The 13862-nt window shown below is 41.3% G+C and overlaps 2 protein-coding genes across 3 annotated transcripts in view; one reads left to right on the forward strand and one right to left on the reverse strand.

Annotated features, from left to right (window-relative positions):
- The window catches only part of CENPP (centromere protein P), a 392723-nt gene that overhangs the window by 283513 nt on the left and 95348 nt on the right, over positions 1-13862 (forward strand). The window lies entirely within an intron of this gene.
- Positions 1-13862, reverse strand: part of ECM2 (extracellular matrix protein 2) — a 57750-nt gene that overhangs the window by 8406 nt on the left and 35482 nt on the right. The window contains exons 8-9 of the mRNA XM_075832323.1: positions 11681-11820; positions 10410-10736 (exon numbers count right to left, since the gene is read on the reverse strand). Of these exons, the coding sequence (XP_075688438.1) occupies positions 10410-10736; positions 11681-11820 (467 nt within the window). The remainder of the gene's footprint in view (positions 1-10409; positions 10737-11680; positions 11821-13862) is intronic.

A 13862-nucleotide genomic window follows, 5' to 3' on the forward strand; every position in this document is an offset into this window, starting at 1 on the left:
AATGACATTATTTTTCAATAAGATGTAGATTTACCTCAGAATTTTTTATTTTTTTTCAACAAATAAATGAGGAAAAGCACCCCAACATTTGTAAAGCAACTTCTCCAGAGTACGGAAATACCCCATATGTGGTAAGAAACCACTGTATGAATACACATCAGGGCTCAGAAGGGAAGGCATGCCATTTTAGCTTTTGGAGCGCTGATTTTGCTGGTTTGATTTCTCGGCACCATGTCGCATTTGTAAAGCTCCTAAAGGTACTAGTACAGTGGTAACCCCCCAAATGTGACTCCATTTGGGAAACTACACCCATTGAGGAATTCATCTAGGGGTGTAGTGAGCATTTTGACCCCACAGGTGTCTCATAGATTTTATTACAAATGGGCAGTGAAAATGAAAAATTACATTATTTTCCAATAACACGAAGCATTAGTTCAAAATTTTTCATTTTCTCAACAAATAAAGGAGAAAAAGCACCGTAACATTTGTAAAGCAACTTCTCCGGAGTACAGAAATACCCCACATGTGGTCATAAACTGCTATTTGGACACACAGCAACGCTCTAAAGGGAAGGAGCGCCATTTAGTATTTGGAGTGGAGATTTTACAAGATTCGTTTTTTGACACCATGTTGCATTGAGCTATAGTAACAGTACAGTCGTACTCCCGAAAAATTACCCCATTTTGGAAACTAGATCCCTTTTTGACCACACAAGTGTTTTGCAAAAATGAGTAAACAATAGATGTTGCAGATTGAAAATTGCTGTTTTCCACAGTGCTGTTTTCCATTTCAGTGCCCAATGTGTTGTGCCCAGCTTGTACCACCGTAGACACACATCCCATAAATTGTTAAGCGGGTTCTCCAGAATACAGTAATACCCCATATGTGGTCATAAATTTCCGTTTGGGTACACTGCCAGTTGGACCACCATTTGGCTTTTGAAGCGCAAATGGTATTTCAGCTTATAATGTGGGGGCATATGTAAGCTGGGCAGAGTACATCAGGGTATATGTAAGCTGGGCGGAGTACATCAGGGCATATGTAAACTGGGCGGAGTACATCAGGGCATAATAGGAAGATGTAATAATGGATTGGTGTGGTACACTTTGAACCAATCCTTTATGCACAGGCCGGGTTTATTGGGTATTATACAAAATATCTGCGCTCCAGTATTGCCTAATCTTTGACTTCTTCACTAGCCCTATAAGCCGCACAAGGCCCTAAAGTTTCCTCATCTCCGCTGCATCTACAGGGTCCACCTGTGGGGTCCAGCAAATGACGATGTAGGGTATTTAGTGAAATTCTACTGGACCTAAAAATTAGTCTGGGCCGTCATTTTGCATCATTGCGTTTTGAGGATCATAACGTGTTATTTTTCCGTTGACGGAGCTGTGTGAGGGCGCGTTTTTTGTGGAACGAGCTGTAATTTTTATTGGTTCCATTTTGGGTTACATGCAATTTTTTTATCACTATTTATTCCATTTTTTGGGAGACGAGGAAACCAAAAAACAGCAATGCTAGCACGTTTCTTTTTTTTTTTTTTTTTTTACAGTGTTTTAAAAATACTCTCTTCTAAAAAAGTCATGTTTTAGTGTCGCCATTTTCTGTCAGCCATAACTTTTTTATTTTTTCGTTGATATCGCTGCGGGAGGGCTTGTTTTATGCGTGACGAACTGTAGTTTCTATTGGTACCATTTTGCGTTACTTGCAATTTTTTGATCACTTTTTATTACATGTTTTTTGAGACAAGATGACCAAAAAATAAAATGTCATTGTTTTTTATTAAAAAATTTTTACGGTGTTCACCGTGCAGTAAAAATAATGTGATATTTTTATAGATCAGGCCGTCCTGAACGCGGCGATACCTATTATGTATAGGTTTTTTTTCATATTTTCTTTTTTTTTCTAATAATAAAGGAGTTGATCAGGGAAACAGGGCAAGTGTAATGACAGGGATAGGGAAACAGACAAGTGAGCCCTAATCTACCCGCCACTCAGTCCCTGCCTACTTGCAACGACCCGCCCTAGGCGACGGGGTACAACTGGGCGACGGTCCCTACACTCGATAAGTGCACAACAGACAAGGAAACACAGAACAAAGGGAAACGGGGCAGTTGCCCACGGCAACACCGTGAGCAACAAGAGTAGTAAACGAGCCGAGTCAAACCAGGAGAGTACGAGGTGCCAAACGTAGAGCAGGAGTGTAGGGAACAAGCCGAGTCAAACCAGGAGTGTATGAGGTACCAAACGCAGAGCAGAAGAGTAGTCAGTAAGCCAGGGTCAATACGAAGTAGGGACAAGTAGTTCAAGAAGCTGCAGCAGGGCCAGGAAACCAACAGAGAAGAATCACAAGCAAGGAGGAACAGGAAAGGCAGGTATAAATAGACAGAGGGCGGGAGCTATCTCCGTCTGGCCAGGCTGTGATAGGCTCTCCCACTCCTAAGCCTGCCATCCTGAGTGGTGGAAGATGGAGTCAGTCTCACAGACATAGAAGCAGGTGCAGACTGATTACCTATGGGCGTGGATACAGAAGCTGTTTCTGGCAGATCCTTAACAGCAAGTGTTGTTTTTATTATTTATTTATTATTTTTTAACTTTTATGTATTTATTTTTCTTACACATTTTTTTTTACATTTTTTACTTTTTCTTTTACACTGACCTGGGGACTTGAAGATCTGGTCTTCTGATCCCCGCTACGATGCACTGCACTACTTATGTAGTGCAGTGCATCGTAACTGTCATTTTTCATTTGACAGCGTATTAGGTCATGCCTCGGGCAGGACCTAATAGGCTACCGTACCTTGGCAACCAGGAAGCCTAGTAACGGCTTTCTGGTTGCCATAGCAACAATCGCCACCTGCGATCCATCGCGTGGAGGCCCGGGGGGTACTGTGCTCGCTTTATCTGCAGGGTGTGACTGCAGGGGTTAAAATCAATGTTTTTTTTTACGTAAACGTTAACTTCTGTTCTTGTGGTCCTCTGACGGATACTCTAGAACGGAAGCCACAACGCAGATGTGAACGCAGCCTTACTTCTACATCAGAGAACAAAGATGTTAACTGAAAGGCAATTGTGTCTTTGAAAGCTATCAACACTTCCTTTTTTTATCAGTTGCGTGAGAGTAAAAGATATATGGGAAATGTCTGTTACATAATCTAGAAGTATTAGTTTTGTTTAAATGTGTTTCCTGGGCGTAAAACCCCATGTCAGCTGAAATTAATGGGTTGTTCACCAGATGATACCTGTTGGAGGTGTAATTCTGAGCGAGGTACGATGTCCCATATTTGGTGGAACTGTACGGTTATCAAACCATTCTGGAGAGATGTTTTACATCATGTAGATTTAATATGTTCTAAGTCTCTCTCTCTCTCCTGAGCTTATCCTCCTTTGGCTCCCAACGCCGGAGTTGATCCCCTCTAAGAATAATCTCCCCACGATTTTGATAACGGCTGCTAAGCTTCTCATCCCTCTGAATTGGAGGTCAATGACTCCTCCATCTTTAGAACAATGGTTTAAGGAAATTCAATAAATTGCTCGGTTGGAGGAACTCTCTAGCTGGGAGCGAGGTACTCATACCAAATTTTTGAAATTATGGAAACCGTGGCGTGGTGTATCATTTAAATGATACAAGACATGCCACTGTTAGTAGCGCTATATCCGTGTGATGTATTTGTTCTGTTGGGTTGGGACACATGGATATACAAGCGGTTTCTTAAACAGTGGGCCCTCTCCTTTGCTGCTTAGCTAGTCTCTTTGTTGTAAGATCTCATTGGTTAGACTTGGTCGTTCGCCTAAATGACACACTTTATCTCTGACATGTAGCCTGTTCACATCATGTGTGCAATACAGTATTATTTGTAGATGTTATGCTATATTTAGACACTCTGTTCTATTTGTTTTATTTGATGTTATAAACCTCCTCCTTTCCCCTCCCCCTCTTTGTATTATTTTATTATTTCTGTACTGATTACGATTGCAGGCTTGCATGCCTATAGTACATTTATACTTGTTTGAATGCTTCTAAATTCAATAAAACAAAATTTGAAAAAAAAAGTGTTTCCTGGGCGCAAATTATGTCACATTTTTGCTTTACGCCTTCTGTCCGGAACAGAGACAACTTAAAAGGACTATTGAGGCCTTTGACATTTAAAGTGCATATCTTAATAACCTTTTTGAAAAGTTTACAATTGCTATAGTAAAAGAACAAAAATGACCAATTATGATGACATACCACCATAGTTGAGGGCTGTAGTCATCATATAGATACCTCGAAAATAGGTACACTTTTAAGAGTATACAATAGACATAATAAAATAAAATAAAATAAACACTATAACTAAAAAAACTGAGTAAACCGGTAAAACACAACCCAAATGGGAAAAAAATTTGGGTAAGAAAAGTCTTAGTTCTTCGTGAACCTGTCTGGATATCCTAGGATAATTACTTGACATCGAGGGTTGAGAAATACGTAATAAAAAAATATTGGAAAAGTGCACCAGCAGAATACATGAGTAAATCAAAATTAAGAGGTACATATACTTATGAAAAAAGATGAGAGAGAACATAGTGTGACTACTCAGCCATGCAATATAATGAACTCCAATTCAAGTAACAGGAGGAGAGGGAGATCTATGGCGTTTCTCAGTCAACCATTCTTGCCGGATAGTAGCTAGTATCTTTTTCTTTGGTGAAAAATTATCGCCGTCTAGTGATGAGTCTAGAGACCATTTAGAAAGTAGATTAGCTCCTTCTTTGGGTGAGGAGACAGAATGAGTCGTGCCATTGTTCCTAATTATCAGTTTAACAGGAAAACCCCTTGTACGGTATATTATGTTGTCTCAAAACTTGGGTGGTCTTAGCGAATTCTCTTCTTCTAGCTAATATGGCCATTGATAAATCTGCATATAGTGGAATGTTCTGAAATCTATCAGGAAGATTTTTATTGGTAACCGCGGCTTTAGGTAGTACGTCTTTGAATTGAAAAAAGTGCAGCCATGCCAAGACATCGCTGGGTACTGAGGGAGATAAGTGCTTGGGGACCCTGTGGGCCCTGTCCATAATCAGGTCTCTTTCTGAGGCATTAGGAATCAGCGCTGCAAATAAATCAGCAAGATACTCTTTTAATTTGACGTTTGTGATATTCTCAGGAATATTCCGAAAGTGAATGTTGTTTTGTCTGGAACGGTCTTCCAGATCAGCCAATTTCAATTTATTGTTAGATAAATCATTTTCTGCAGCATTATGAGCATCCACCAATGCTGTTATGAGCTGCAGTGAATTCCTCCATCTTGTCTTCTAGATGTGCAGTTATTTCTCCAATAGCAATTAAGTCTGTATGGAGAGATGCCACAGCATTATGAATATCAGTGTGAATAGTGTATTTTAGCTCAGTCAGCAGGGTTCTCATATCAGAGATAGTGATGGGGTGCTCTGCATCAAGATTACTGTGCAAATATGTTTCATTCCTTGGTGAGTGAGTAGTAGTAAATTCTCCCATAGACTTGTTATAATGATTAAAGTGAGGCAGAGGAGAGTGCTTGCAGGTCTCACCTTGTTTATTCTGTTGAGAAACTGAGCTTTCAGCGTTGCTAACAGCGCTAGAATGTGGAGAAGACTAAAGACTTGTTACTTGCAGCGTGTGCATTCAGTGGCGGATTAAGTAGACCATAGCCCCTGGGCTGTCCCCCAAACTTGGGCCCCCCTTCCCCACCGCCGCTCTGCCGTGTCTATAGTGAACACCACCTTTTTGTGCGAGCATTGACAAATGGGTGTTACGATTCCCCTTGTCAAAGGGCTGTGTCCCTACATACTGACAGTCTCCAACCATGCTGACAGTATCACACTTTCTCTTGACAATGGGAATGATAACACACATTTGTCTATTAGTCCTAGGTACACAAAGATTACCTACAACAGACATATCAGGAGAGGGGACAGATCCCCTATAGATCCAGTGACTCACAGGTGATGTCTTTTCTGATGGGAGTCATTTTCTTTTCTTCTCCATCTGACGCAGACCATTCTAGCGACTTCTCCTGATGAGAAATCTTTGCCCATCACTTCTGCAGCAATTTCCAGCCTCTATAGAAACACACACATTTAGATACCAAGGCCCAGAACCATACATTAAAGGGGTTGTCCGGGCACAGACTTTTTTTATACTGATGACCTATCGATGTGCCCGGACAACCCCTTTTACTCAGACTAATAAATTTGGACTAGATCATAGAACACATACAGACCCAGATATTCTAAACTATTGCAGTCCCCAGACCAGACCCCCCCTAAACAAATACAGACCCCAGAACAAGCACCCTAAATAAATATAGACCTCAGACAGGACCCCTAAATGCAGACCCCCAAAACCGACCCTCTACACTATCAATGGCCCCAAACCTGATTCCCTTAATACAGACTGCAGACCAGAACCCCTTAACTAATACTGAGCCCTAAATAAAGACCCCTAAACTAATATAGACCCTAGACCAGGCCCCCTAAATATAGACCCCATAAACTAATGCAGACTCCAGACCCCTAAATACATACCCCAGACCTGACTACCAACACTAATAATGACCCCAGACCAGACTCCCTTAAGTAATACAGACCCCAGACCAGACCCCCTAATCTAATACAGACCCCAGACCAGACCCCTAAATACAGACCCCATAAACGAATACAGACCCCCTAAATACAGAACTCAAACTAATACAGATCCCCTAAATACCGACCCCAGACATGACACCCTACCCTAATAATGACACCAGACCTGAATCCCTTAAGTAATACAGAGACCAGACCCCCTAATCTAATACAGACCGCAGACGAGACCCCTAAATAAAGACCCCTAAACTAATTCAGACCCTAGAGCAGGCACCCTAAATACAGACCCCATAAACTAATACAGACCCCAGACATCAAACTAATACAGACCCCCTAAATACAGACCCCTTAAACTAACACAGACCCCCTAAAAATACAGACCCTAAACCCCTTAAACTGATACAGACCTCAGACCCCCTAAATACAGACTCCAGACCCCTTAAACGAATACAGATACCAAACTTCCTAAATACAGACCAGACCCCTAAATACAGTCCCCAAACCAGACCCCCTAAATACAGTCCCTACACCAGACCCCCTAAATACAGTCCCCACACCAGACCCCCTAAATACAGACCCCTTAAACAAATTAAAACTCAAAAACGTCTGAAAATACAGAGCTGTTTTCAAGGGAAAACAGCTCCTGATTTTCAGAAGTTTTTTAAGCCACTCGCGATTTTCGCAGTGTTATTTACGGCCGTTTTTGGAGTAGTTTTCAATAGTCTATGAAAAACAGCTCCAAAAACATCCCAAGAAGTGACATGCACTTCTTTTTCGCGGCCGTTTTTTTACGCGGCCGTTTTTCATAACACTGAACGACGGAACAGAATGCCGTTTTTCCCATTGAAATGAATGGGCAGATGTTTGGAGGCGTTCTGCTTCCAATTTTTCAACCGTTTTTCGGGCGTTTACGGCCCGAAAAAACGGCCGAAAATAGGCCGTGTGAACATACCCTTATACTTACATAGCAGCTCACCTCAGTCTTCTCTAGTGAGTCTTACTGCTGCTCATGGACCTGTGGTCATGTGACCAGCAGGTCTCTAACCAGTAGTAAGAACTTCAGAGATGAGGTCATGTGACCTTATGTCTAAAGGTCCTTTTGCAGGACATATACAATGCCGTTTCATTGCGGTTTTTGCCACGATTCGCGGCAAAATCGCGACAAAACTACATTGTACTTTGGGCGGCCATGGGCTCCCCGCCCAAAATGCTCTATGATGATCCACCATTGTGTGCATTGTTGCACCACGATGTCCGGCGCCATCTTGGCTGGAGAAGAAGGAGGTAAGTTTGTCTGGGCTTCCCAGCTTTCGCCTCGTCCTGGTCATGTCCGCGGACACTCCTGGGCTATCAGCCGACAGGAGGGGTTGAGTAGGGGATGTTTTAGGCAGATACGTGCCTGCTTTGTTCCGCTGAATCCCGCTTGTACACGGAGCTATCCTCCTCTGTTGCGGCTCCGCCCTACATCTGGTCCCAGCAGTATGTTCCTAAATACTGACGTCCAAATAGTGGGATACCATGTACTCCTATAGACTACAGCAATTGCAATGATCACACTACAGAAGCTGCATTGCGGTACATCGGTGTGTAATTTTGGCGTAACGTGCTCCATATTCCCCAACACGGTGCACACTTGCTGAGGAATACAGTACAGCCATTGAACAGCATCTTTTCAGAAAAGTGGTGGAAAAATGTTGATGGATCAGTTGCGTAGAGCACCAGTTGAAAGCCATTCTCCCTATGCTCCTTTTTTCAGACCAGACAAAAATGTTGTTAATGTTGCAAAAAAATAAATGGTGGAGGACTTAATAAATATTGCTTTTGAGTGCAGAAATTCTGTTTTTTTTTCTTCAATATAATTCATAATTACACCAGAAATTTGCCATAATTGCATTGATAAATTTCTCCTTGTTTGTCGCCTCAGCCTTCGGGCCCATGCACATGTGTTCAAACATGCCACCATGTGTCTCCGTATAATATGGGGGGGGCGGTGTGGAGATACAGTATGCGCCGATTAGCAGTGAGCGCCATATTCTAAATGCCTACAGCACAGATTTGTAATACGGCATTCATAGACTGCTAAGAGGCTATACTGTACCTCTGTCTGCACCTGATTTTTATACAAAGGCACACAATGTCCAGTTCGAACATCTGCTGTATTATGGATGTATTCTCCCTTAGAATCGTTTCTTGCCTAATAGAGGCAACACACAGCGGTACATAAAGCAACCTACAGGTCCGTAAGATCGTAGGGACTCTGTGTGCCGCCATACAGGGTCCATGCATGTGGCTTTGCTGTGGATTCTAAATACTGCTGAATTTACGCAATGGAATTCAGTGTAGAAATTCTACAGCATTTAGAGTAGCAGCAAAGTGGATGAGATTTTTGCAAATCTCAGCCACAATCCTTGGGGGGAAAAACGCATTTGTGCGTTCAAATACGCAGAATGTCAATTTATGCTGCATATTCTCAATGGAAATGCTGCGTGTTTGGGCCACAGACTTGAATGGGGAGCATAAATTCCGCACTAAAATACCCAAGTTGAGTTTTGTTGCGGTTTGTACATCGGTTACACTGCGGAAACGCATTAAAAAAAACGCTGGAAATCCACACGCACATAAAGTTTGCTATAATCAATCCTTGACACTAATCCGCAGGTAAAACCGCTGTGAATTCTGCAGCAACAACGCACTATTAGCTGCGGATTTCTGTGAGTGATTTACCTGCGTTTTTTTAAGTTTCTGCTGTAGATTTTCTGTTGCAGAAAATCTGCAGCATATCTGGCCTGTGGGAGTATGCACTTGTTTCCACCGTGCAGATTTTGCATGTATTTTGTAAGCTAAAACTAGAATTGGACCCAGAAGAGTAGACCTGTAAGGCCCTCCTTTATATATTTCTTCTATTTAGGTTCTGTTCTGTTCCTGGGATTGGCATAAAAAATACATGCAAAATCTGCTGCAAATCTGCACTGTGGGAACAAGACCTTATTGTAGCGTTTTAGTTCAGTCTAGTCCGCTGCAGAGTATGATCTCTGCTTAGATTGATTATCAGACTATGGGATTATTGTAGTTGGCTATATTTCCATTCATTTTATCAAGTAAAATGTGGATTAGTAAGACCTTATAATAACAATAATAATAATAATTATCTAGTTGTGTTCTTTGAATATTGTCATTATATAGGAATGTGTCTACAGTTACTTGGTAAGGCTTCGTTCACATCTGCGCCAGGACTCCGTTTATGGGTTCCGTCAGAGCTTTCCGTCGGTGGAACCCATGAATGGAATCCAAACTGAACCCTAGGTTTCCGTTTCCATCACCATTGATTTCAATGGTGACGGATCCGGTGCAAATTTTTTGTTTCCGTTTGTCATCGTTGTGTAAGGGTTCCGTCTTTTTTACTAAATGAATAGCGTATTCGACTATGGTATTGGTTCCGTCAAAACTATGGAACCCTTGCACAACGGTGGCAAAGGGAAACCATTTGCACTGGATCAGTCACAAATAAAATCAATGGTGATGCAAACGGAAATCTACGGTTTCAGTTTGGATTCCATTCATGGGTTCCCCTGATGGAAAGCTCCGACGGAACCCATGAACGGAATCCCGACGCAGATGTGAACAAAGCTTCAATATGTTCTCTAGGTACTGGCGTGTTGAATAATTCAGTATGTCCATTTGCCAAGCTTGTTTTTTACCAGATAGTCACTAGCTAGATTATGTGGATATTTCAGTGTTCATGTATGTTTATAGTCTATATTATATAATCTGCTGTCATCGTAGATGATATATTGCTTTTTACTTACTTAATTCTGTTGTTGTTAAGTCTCAGTACATGCAGGTCTTTCATATCTTCCATTCCAACTGGTACGCTTGTTAGCTCATTATAATCCAGAAATATTTCTCTTAATGAGTGATAAGCCCCATGAAATGAAATTGGGTCTATTCCATCATTGTCAAGTTTGTTGAACGAGAGGTAGAGATATTCCAGCCCTGGATTTAAATGTGCAAAAACGTAACCTGGAATCCTTTCAATCTGGTTGCCTACAAGCACAAGGTGCAGTAAAGACTTTGGCAAATAGGATGGTACTTGGTAAAACTTATTATAGGATAGATCTATTGATTCCAGGTTCCTTTAGGGAAGAAATAGAAGATAATTATATAATGAGCAGAATGTTTTGGTTACAAATTATTATTATATAATTATAAATACGGTTTTGAAATGTACATTTTTGTAATAAAATTGTATTTGTTCTACATATACTGTAAACTATTATAGAATTAGAATATGAAATTCCCTAATATGTTGATGGAATTGCTTCCGCTATAAACAAGAGCGATCTACAGTAAAACAGGGAAGTTCCCGGGAATTCAATTTCTCATCGGCTTTCTTGTTAACCCTTAAAGGGGTCGTCCAGTCCCTTAAAATTGATGGCTTTTCCTCAGGATATGCCATCAATATCTGATTTATCGGGGTCCGACTTCCAGGACCTCTGCCAATCAGCTGTTTTGAAGGGGCCGTGGCGCTCATAAGAGCGCTGCTTTTCCTTCATTCCTTATCTGCTCGTACTGTAAATCGCCGACACGCTTGTAGCGGCAGTTTAGAAAGCTGTAGTAATGTGAACGGCCGCTACAAGTGCGTAGATGATTCACAATACGAACAGTGACAGGAAGGAAGGGTTAGCAGCACGCGGCCTCTTCAAAACAGCTGATCGGCATACTGGGAGTCGGACCCCGACCAATCCGCTAATGAGTCGGACGCCGACCAATCCGCTACTTTAAGGCAAAGTTCTCATGGATAGTGAACCCCGTTTGTTATTTCCAGGTATATGAAGCATCCCCACGGAATGCATATAAAGAAAGCTAGGCCTGAAGCTCGTCTATACATGATTCTCCTTTATTGCTGTAGGGTGGCGTTTACTAGTTGCAATTCACAAGTACAAGCAATACTTTTTTTTTCTCTCTTTAGCAAAACATTTTTAATTTCACATTCTGATGTGGAGATGCTAAATTTGTACTATAACAATTCTTATTGTCAGCTAGAAACTCACCCCTGCTTTTCTATCACTTAACTTACCTATGAAATATCCATGTTAAAGGAGGTATTCTTGTCTCTTCTAGTTGATTATAGCGTAGAACAACCATATTGAGATTGACAGTATGATTAAAGGATGTTTCCGAAATCTCCTCTATTTCATTGCTTTCAAGGTAAAGTTCCTAGAATATAAAAAAAAATATATATATATATAGTAATAATTTAACAAATAGTTTTGTAATCATGAATATAAGAGAAGCTCAGTCACACTACTGTGCAATAAACCAGCCATAAATATGTTTTAAGTTCATACATAGAGGCATGTGGTATTTGTGAAATTTGCACATAAGAATACACTGAGGGTATGTTCACAAGAGGCAGATCTGAACACACATGCTGCACAAACACAGATTTTAAGTCGCAGGCACTTGCTCTGTAGCGTAAGTAGCGTAATTGCTGCAGATTTTCTATTTGGATTTGCAGGGCAGAAAATCTGCACCGTATTACAGTATGATTTTTGCTGCGGAAAAGCTGAGAATTTTCAGCAAAAATAACATGTAGGAAAGGAGAAAAAAAAAACATATTTCCACTTTAAAATGAAAAAAAACAAAAACTACTCTATTCTGGTCTATCGTTGCGATGTCTCACTGCTCTCTGGCTGTACCTTGTGCTGCCGGCCTCCTGGGATAACGTTTCACCCCATGTGACTGCTGACAATCATATGCAGCATAGGTCACATAGCACAAAATGTCATCCCAGGAGGCCGACAGAACAGACACCAGCTCGGGGAGCAGGGACGAGTAACTACAGGAGACCAGGGGAGGTAAGTATAGTCATAGTTTTTTTTTTATCCTCTTTTCTGGTGTCCGTAGCAGCAAATCCTGCTGAAAATCTGCACCAAAACAAACCCGATTTTGTGCAGACTTTCAAACAGAATTCCCAACAGAATCCAATTTGCTGCAGAGTTTCCACCTGTCAATGGTTTTAATGTTATGGCTGAACGGTGGATGGTTCTAGATGTCATGATACGTGGCCGTAGTGTGATTACTGTGTGTATCTCAGCAGAGTGTCTCTAATAGTGCTATTTTGACCAGATTTATTGGATATAATGGGGAATCCCATTCGTGTCACTGACTAAGTAAGTATGCTCATAACTAGGGGCACATAATGGCTGGTGCCATCACGCCAAGTAATAATCACGTGGCTCTTCACAGGGAAGGTTTTTTACACCATAAAATGCAAAATCGGACAGACATAATTAGTAGATACTGGTATGTTGTTACTTTTGTTTTTTTACACTATTACCTGAAAACCTAGTATTACATGGAAAAATACATTGGGACATAAAGAATAGAAATCATCTTAGAGTGCGACATAAGTAGGTCACAATACAGGGTCGCTTCTCTGCTTATCCTACAGTGTTTATAGGGTGAGTTTTAAGGATCCCCCATCCCCATTCCAGAGCTGTGGCCTACTGTGGTATTGGCTCCCAATATGCTAATTTACTGTAGTTAGCCAACAGGGCGTAAACTACTCTCAAACGGCCTTGAGCTGATTAGTCAGCATCAAAGGCCGGGAAGCTCGCTCCACCCTGTTTGCTAACTACAGCAAATTAGCATATAGGGCCATAGCTCTGGATTGGGGGGGGGGGGGTCTAGGAAAAAAGAAATCAGTGCTGGAATCAGGCAGACAGCGCTATTCAGGTCAGTTAACCAGCTCAAATTATATGACCTAGTAACAGGTCGTCTTTAAGGGTTTGTTCACACGGAGTGTTTTCAGCCGTTTTTCGGGCCGTAAACGTCCCGAAAAACGGCTGAAAGATCCAATGGGGCGTTTTGTACGCGGCCGTTTTTCAAAACGGCCACGAAAAAGAAGTGCATGTCACTTCTTCAGCCGTTTTTGGAGCCGTTTTTCATAGACTATAGAAAAACAGCTCCAAAAACGGCCGTTAAAAACGCTGTGAAAAACGCAACTTTGATTAAAAAACTTCTGAAAATCAGGAGGTGTTTTCCCTTGAAAACAGTTCCGTATTTTCAGACTGTTTTTATTTTGTGTGTGCACATACCCTAACTCTGAATATAAAATATTTATTTAAATATAGTATTCCACATGCAGTGTCTTAATGCATAAACCCTTCAGTCAGAAGTGTGGCCAGTGAATATTCCCCCACTCTTTTAGTCCACATTAGTAGATAAAGGTGGTTTGTAAACAACCTGTCCAACAG

This window comes from Rhinoderma darwinii, chromosome 7 (genome assembly GCF_050947455.1).
Source record: "Rhinoderma darwinii isolate aRhiDar2 chromosome 7, aRhiDar2.hap1, whole genome shotgun sequence".
In the NCBI taxonomy this organism is placed as follows: Eukaryota; Metazoa; Chordata; class Amphibia; order Anura; family Rhinodermatidae; genus Rhinoderma; species Rhinoderma darwinii.